Genomic DNA, 8,219 nt, shown 5'->3' on the forward strand with positions numbered 1-8,219 from the left:
GATTACTATTTCAGTACTAGGTGGGGGGAAATATGTGTGTGTGTGTGTGTAGCGCTTTAGAACCAACCTAGACATTTCCATATGTAGATAATGGGCAATTTCTTCCCCCATTAAACAAGGTGTGAAGATAAAGGGAACTGATGCATGCTTGGTCACAGTCTACAATGGCAAAGTGCAAGAAGTTGCAATCAAAAGATGTACATTTACATATAGTAAATTTACATATAGTAAAATCTAATACATTTGGAAGCTATCTGCTTCTGGCCTCAGCAATCCCAAGAAAGATTATCACAACACTTTGCCATGGAAGCTGGCTGGGTGACCTGGGGTCAGTAACACACTCTCAGCCTAACCTACCTCAGAGCTGTTGTTAGGATAAAATGGAGGAGCGGGAATAATGTAAGCTACTTTGGGTCTCTCACTGGTGACAATGGCAGGCTGTAAGTGAAGTGAAGTTAGTAATAAAGAAAATAGTGGGCATTGAACATGTTTTTGCCTAAATGCCAGACATTTTCTGCCACTCTAGTGGTGATACTGAAAGCTCACTCAAAATAGTACCCAGTGAGTGTACCCTTCTTGCTATAACGTGAGCAAAAAATGGCTGCTGTAATGCCTAGTTTCACCCAGGTTAGGAAAGACCTTTGAAATATACTCCACTTTGAACGCTAGCATTGTACAGATGCTTTAAAAAAGAGCCGATAAACCTGAAATATTAGCAATTGGAAGATGCAGGTAAACCTTTCAGATCAAGAATCATACAACACAAGAAGTGCAGACAGGGCTAAAAGGTCAATCAGTAAAAACTTTAGCCACATGGTATCTTTTATTAGATAGTTCAGACGGAAACCCTGAGTTACCAGCCAAAGAAATCAGTTACATTTTTTTTAAAAAGCCATGGTTTGGGGTTTTTTGCATCATGAGAATCTGGATTTGTGCTATTTGACAGAGAGTTTTAAAAACTAGAAGACCCTCCTCACACACGCGCGCACACACACAGAGACACAGACAACCTGACATTTTCACCGTGGGGAAATAAATTTCCTTTCAAGTCCATTGTGTATTCAAAGCAGTGTAGCATCTGCCTTAAAAAGTTTAAAAGGTGATTCAAGGATATGGGGTGGAGGAGAAAAGGAGCAATCCCAGGTCTGCCAGTGAGTGTCTGCAAGAGTGATGTTCAAAGATGGTTGGGAAGGCAGGAGGGGAAGATGATCAAACAGGGACATTCAAGATGCTCTCAGAAATGAGCCACATAGTTTGAAAGAGGATGGCGTCTGAGAAACTTGTCCCTACAAAAACCTACACATGATTTGGGGTGGGCGGAACCTGAACAAACAAAGGGGATCTTGGAAACTTCAGTTGGATTGACTGTGGTCAGGGGTGGGGAGAAAACCAATTGCCCCTGCTGTACCGGATCTGGCTCTAAAGAGGCATCCACCTGCGTAACGTCTGGCCCTTTCCAGGCAGGGGAAGATCTGCTGTATCACTGTTGTCAAAAATACAGATTGTTGTGTACTCCAACTCTCATATACACATATATGAACTCTTTAACAAAGAGTCTTCACTATTCACAAAAAAGAGTGAAGTCCATGAAGAAAGCAACAGCTAGTCTGTCTGAGGGCACATAGCCTCGATGTGCATTTGAGGAAATGCCTCAAAACAGGACTTCTCACAGGGGTTATGGTTTTGGCTCCCCTTGGATCTCCAAGGAAGCGTCTGCAGAGTTGAGCATGGACAGGCAAGGAAAATCTCTCATTACAGTGTGGTAGACGGGAGCTTCTTCACCCTCCTCTGTGCTAGGAAGGATGACTCAATGGGCTTCAGCTGGGGACTTGGCTTGGAGTTGTTCAACGCAGAATACGTGGCAGCCATAGCACCCTGGGCAGGGGCAGAGAGAGAGAAGCGCCATAAGACATCGGTCAAGTCACTTACATGTACACGCAAGATAGTCCCAATGAATACCCAGAGGCAATGAACACATGAAGCTGCCTTCCAAGGTTACTCTTATCTACTCTAGTTGGCAGCAGCTCTGCAGGGTCTCAGGCAGAGGCCTTCCACACCACTGACTAGCTAATCCTTTCAACTGGAGATGTCGTAATTGAACCTGGGACCTTCTGTATGCAAAGCCAATGCTCTCACACTGAGTCACAGCCCATAAGTTTGGTGCAGAAGAATGCAGTGTATGGCAGGGGCCCCTTTGCACATTACTTGTTAGGTATTACACATGAATGCGACCAATGTGTGTTTTATGGACATTTATAATTGCATAGGTAAGCTTATCAAGGAGCCAGAATTGACTGATCTCCTCTGAGTGTTGCAGTGGTGCCCCTGATGGCAGCATTTTCTATATCAGCTGCCCCCTACCATCTTTTTCAGTTGACGTTGCCCCATTCCATCTGCACTGCAGACCCTGTTCTATACAATTTTTGACCACACAGGTCCAAACCCCCCCCCCCCATTTTTGGACTGCAGAAGTAGCCCCCTTGTTCTTCCTTCATCAGCAGAAAAGTTGGTAAGATCCAACCCAGGACTTGGGAGCTTTTAGTCTGGGTTCCTGCAAGGTTGTTGGAGTTCTTTGGAAGATTGCCCAGGAACTTCAGGTAGTCCAAAATGAAACAGCTAGCCAAAAGATCTTGCTGTTGTACCTATTAAGGAACTGTACTGGTCTCAATTTGAAATAGTAATCTTTAAAGGCATAAATGATTTGGGTCTGCGTTATCTAAAAGAATGCAACCCCTCATACTCCCTCAACAGACCTTGAGATCAAGAGGCAACTCTACTGATTATTCATGATTATGGGTGATAATTCCAATGAGGTAGCTATGTCAGTCTGCTGCAGCAAAATCAAACCAAAGACCAGCAGAACCTTACAGATGAACAAAATTTCTTTCAGTATAGGCTTTAATGAGTCAGAATTCACTTCATCAAACGCATGACACTCTGATTTACGAAAGCTGATTCTGGGATAAAGTTTTCCAGACTTCAAAGTGCCACTGGACTCCTGTTGGATTATGGATGACAAGATCTCAGGTGGTCTCACTCTTCACCGCTCTGGGAATCCCTGCCCAAAGAGTCATACTTGAGTGTTTCCAGAAAGCTAGACTATATTAAAAAACTATTGTTTGCTAGAGATTTGGATACTTAGATAAACATTTATATCCCGCCTTTGTTCATGGCTCAAGGCCATTTACGAGTCATGATGGCTACTGACATTTCTGCACTTTTAGTATTTTGTTGTTGTTTGTTTCAGTCTCACAGTCAAGTCCGACTCTTTGGGACCTCATGGACCACATCATGCCAGGCCCTCCTGTCTTCCGTCATCCTCCGGAGTTTGCTCAATTTCATGTTCGTCGCATCTATGACACTGTCTAACCATCTCATCCTTTGCCATCTTTTTTTTTTTTAGTATAGTGGACTTTAAAAGCTTTAATTGATTCTGTTAGCCACTTTAAAGAGATTTTTTTGCTACCAAAAGCAGGATATAATTTGGTTCCCTTTTCCCTTCTGTTCGTCAGTGGAACAGGCTTCCTCAGGAGGTGGTGTGCTCGCCTAATCTGGAGGTTTTCAAACAGAGGCTAGATGGCCATCTGACAGCAATGCAGATTCTGTGAACTTAGGCAGATCATGAGAGGGAGGGCAGGAAGGGTTGCCTCAATGCTTAGTTCTTGTGGCTCTTTCTTACATGCCCAGGGAAATGCTGATCATAACTTTGGGGTCAGGAAGCAATTTTTCTCCAGGCCAGTTTTTTGTCATCTTCTGGGTATGGAACAGCGGTCACTGGGGGTGTGGAGGGGGAGGTATTTGAGAATTTCCTGCATTGTGGAGGGGGTTGGACTAGAGGACCCTGGAAGTCCCTTCCAACTCTATGATTCTATGATTCTTCCCTTTATCGCCCGCCTCTCTGAGTGAGCATCTCTTCTGGAGCTTCACTGGGCCCATTTGCAAATAAATACCATCTTGTAGTATATCTTTGGGAAAGACTTTTGCTGAACAAGTTGCTCACTAAGCACTTAGGAGGAAGAGCTGATGGAGTTGATCTTTCAACAGCCAATATAGCAGACACCTAAGGACAGGGTTGGAAGCTCCCTTTCCCACCCCAAAGTGTGCACCTTTACAAGTTGTACATCCTGGTGACTCAGCTGGCTCTGGGGCAACCTGTCCTTTTGAGTTATCCATGAGTGCTGGAGGACTTGTTTGGCAGTCAGGCGCTGATGAGGGTCAATGTGGAGCATCTTGGATACCAGGTCCTGCAATAAATCAGGGAATACAACAGCTGTAATGCCCTTTTCACACTGGTGGCCCAAAGTGTTCCAAATCAAGCTGCTTTGCTCATTTGTTTGAGATCCACTCCCGGAATCTAACCCTGGTAGCTGTCTGTAGTTGGATGCCACTTGGTGTCTTTGGCAATACTGTAACATCTGAATTCACTGGGCAACAGAGTTGACCTTTTCTCCCCTCCAGAAATTAATCCTGCAACTTTTAAAAAGGTACCCAAGACTTAGCTCATGCTTAGAAAATCCTCTGTTTGTCCTTAATTTCTCCTTCCCCCCTTCAACTGATTTACAGTTTCTTTTTGCATCATCACAAATACCAAATCATGATAAGAAGGCCAGAGAAGTTACTAGCAATCCCCAGGAAAGATTCTTCCCTGTCCCCTAAGATCTCACCCCGCCACAGCAGAAAATGGAGTGAGCCTTCCTGTGGCACGTACTTTGCTTTTCCCCTCCCCAAAGCCACCCAATACTTCAAAGAACAAGACCACTATTTATTTGAAATGGTTATATGCCCACTTTTCCCATGAGCATCTCCAACTTGTTTTGTATAACCTGGCATGCAGTGAAAGATTCCTACGGAAAAAAATCAGGAATCTGTATTAATCTGCTAGAAGAAATATTATTATGCAAAATTAACCCGATGCATTTTGAACTAGTGCTCTGTCAAGCAAATTCACTTTCCCCACTACCTGTAGGAAAGACGTTTTCTTCTTCCCATCTCTTACTCAAAGCTTTTTTTAAAACAGAAGATTCATGCCTTCACCATGGCATGTCATGGATGTTGGCTGAATTGCTCCTATTCTACACCAAATCAAAATCAAGTCCCGTGCAGAATTCTTACAAAATTCTGTAATCAGCCTAAAAAGGCAAACCTATTTAGCCAAACCTAAAAAGGTAAACCCAATGAAACCAAGCCTAGCTTGTGTAAAACATGTGTGAGAAAAAAATATATGCAATATGTTGGTGATCTGCAGAACTTGATTTTGGAGGTGGGTGGAATGTGGCGAACAGGGGCAGGAGGGCTTATAGAGAGGAAGAGGACCAGCAGAAGGTGTTCTGGGTACAGGTTCTGCTGCCCTGCACGTACTACTTGCCCATCTTTATAGCCATGGGGCTCTGACAGAAAAAAGGAAGAAGCAAGTGTCCTTAGGAATCCAAGCTCAGCACTAAGAACCAAACGCTACAAAAGAAACCGCGCAGAACTGACGGAGAGGTAGAGATCCAGACATGAAGAAGGCACATATAGGCAACTGCCCAGCACAGTAAAAGCTCTCACCTTTGGAAGCTGAAGGACACATCAAGCTCCCCTTGCCAATTCCCACAAACCAAAGTTGAAATAAGCAAATAAGCTCTGAAGCAGAGCATTCTGCTACTACACCTTACCTTTGCTGTGTCAGAAACTGTGTCCCAGTTTCCCCCTTTGAGGGAAAACTTTCCCCCGCCTATCCGAGTGAGGATCTCTTCTGGAGTGTCACTGGGCCCATTTGCAAAGGGAGTGTACCTGCAAGGAACAAGAGGGGGGAAAACCCTGTAAAGCACTATGTTAAAAGATAAACAGGTGGAAAGAATGGTGGGAAAGAACAGGTAACAGGGAGGAACTAGGGACACTTCCTGAAGAGACTAACTTTTTAAAAATATATTTTTAATAGACAAAAAAAGAGCTGGGACTCTAAAGCAACACCTAGACTCTTGACATGGCAGTTCTATAATTCATAATAATTACCACCATGTAACAAGTCAGGGTGCCCTGTTTATGGTTGCCAGAACCAGTAGGAGAGGGTGGGGGCAGTGACCAGCAGGGGGAGAGAATGATGTGCTGATGATCTGACATCACTTCCAGCAAACACTTGACAGTGCTGCTGACAGGACACTCTAGGATTCATACAAAACTATTGTATAGCATAGAGTCTTGTCCAAATCCCAGAGGATCACGTAGGTGACATGTCATTTCTGGGTATTTACTGAAAATGATGTCATGCTGTTAGCACAATCCTGGCTTTCTGGCACTTCCCTGCCCCCACTGTCATTTAGCGGGATACCAGGCAATGAAAAGAAAGGCTGGGAGACCTAGTCTCTCTACTCCTATTACAATCTGCATTGCAACCCACCTTTAATCCCCCAGACACCACCATGGGACTCTGAGCATATAACAGGATGCAATGTGACATCAGGGTCACATGACAGGAAGAAGAGTAATCAGAGTCATGGCCTGGCTGGTATCAAGGCAAGGACTGTGGGCAGCAAACTAAGATCTGGGGACAGGAAAACGCAAGCTGTACCACAGGAGATGTACCATTGTGAGCAAGCGAGCACTGGCAGATTCAAAGACCTCCTCCCACTCCCTGCAAAAGCTTTCCCTTGTTTTCTCTCCTTACTCAGCACAACGTGCCCCCCCCCCCCGCCAGCTGTCCAATGCTCCTCACCTACAGTTGCAGTATAGAGCCCATCCCTGTGAATGACCAGGTCTCCTGAGGGGAGGGGGGCTCCATGCTGCAAGCAGAACACTGAATGACTGAGGGGGAGGCGGGGCCAGGCATGGGGAGAAGGAATGAGATAAACATCCTCCCATCATGTCTGACCTGACACGGAAGTGACTGAAGTCATGAATGCCACCTTCCCTTGTTCATAAGTAACAGAAGGGAAGTGCCAGTTCTGCAAGTCTTCCATGTCTTATTCCGAAAAAGGGTCCAGGGATAGCATATAAAACTACTAGCCATGGGAAAGCCATGGAGTGTCCTAGGGACAAGCATAATCACATGTGCCCTTCTCCTATGGAAGGTGACATAAGACAGTCATGTATTTGCCCTCCATACGGGGTTTTGTCCTTTCTTAATTTTTTTTTTTTTGGGGGGGTGAGTGTGTGTGTGTGTATGTGTGCGTGTGTGCCTGGAAGTCATGGTTGACTTCTGGCAACCCCTAGTGGGGCTTGGATGTTTCAGAGAGGTGTCTTGCTTATTGCCTGCCTCTGCGTCCCAACCCTGGTATTCCTTGGAGGTCTCGCTTCCAAGTACTTGCCAGGGTCGGCCCTGCTTAACTTCCAATATCTGACGCAATCCAAGGCAGGGCAGGGTTTTGTCATTTCTTGAGAGCATGTCTCAGTGTAGCTGGCAGGATTCCCAACACTGCCTTGGCAAAATGCTGGAAGGTTTTGGCAGTAGTGCCTGGGGGGGATGTGATGTCACTTCCAGGTGATGCTCTGGACTGCCTCCCTATGGTCTTCCAGAGACATTCGAGGAAATTCCTAGAACGTCACTATGTGGAGGCTATTTTCTCACCCTCCTTAATCCCTCAGGGGCAAGAAATTGGGGCTGGGGTGGGTAATTCCCTACCGTGGAGAGGTAAATGGGAGAGGTCTAGTAGCCAGAGGCAGCCTTAAGGTGCATGATGTCCTTCTGCTGCAGGCCAGCATTGTGAACTGCCTGGATGGGAGACCCCTGGGCGCCAGCTCTTCTAAGAAGAGCAGGTGTGTGAAATTAATGAAGCTTCAGAGCTTTATTAGCAGCACTAGATCATATCCTTGCCTCCTTCTGCTGCCCAGGAATCCCTGGGGTATGATGTCCCTTTCCTCCATGCCTTTTCCCCACTGGGGGGGGTCTCCATTCATCAGTACCTGAAACCCATAGCTACCCCACTTAGAAATTTGTGCCACCCAGCAAGGCATCTTTAGAATTTGCTCCTGCTTACCCTTTCACGTCCTGCTTCCTAAGGTGCCTCCCTGTATCAGGAGGCCCCACATTCTTCCTTCAAACACTGCTGGTTCCCCAAGCAACGGCAGCATATGATCCAACCTCCACCTGGAAGGGGGAATATGCTGCTACTTGGAGAAATATGCTGCCAGTGCCACCCAGTGGCAAGGCCAGTTATGGGACAGCCTGTCCAAGGGACCATCTCATCTCTGATCACGCGTGAAAGAATCAAACTTTTTAAAAAATCGTTGTTAGATTAAGC

General features: G+C 45.7%; 1 protein-coding gene across 1 annotated transcript in view; it reads right to left on the minus strand.

Moving 5' to 3' along the window:
• Positions 1–984: 984 nt before the first annotated feature.
• RPS6KA1 (ribosomal protein S6 kinase, 90kDa, polypeptide 1) overlaps positions 985–8,219 on the minus strand; it is a 142,973-nt gene continuing 135,738 nt past the window's right edge. The window contains exons 21-23 of the mRNA XM_015409435.1: positions 5,655–5,772; positions 4,107–4,244; positions 985–1,875 (exon numbers count right to left, since the gene is read on the minus strand). Of these exons, the coding sequence (XP_015264921.1) occupies positions 1,753–1,875; positions 4,107–4,244; positions 5,655–5,772 (379 nt within the window). The 3' untranslated portion in view covers positions 985–1,752. The remainder of the gene's footprint in view (positions 1,876–4,106; positions 4,245–5,654; positions 5,773–8,219) is intronic.

This window comes from Gekko japonicus, unplaced genomic scaffold, assembly GCF_001447785.1.
Source record: "Gekko japonicus isolate JY-2015 unplaced genomic scaffold, Gekko_japonicus_V1.1 scaffold800, whole genome shotgun sequence".
Classification (NCBI taxonomy): Eukaryota; Metazoa; Chordata; class Lepidosauria; order Squamata; family Gekkonidae; genus Gekko; species Gekko japonicus.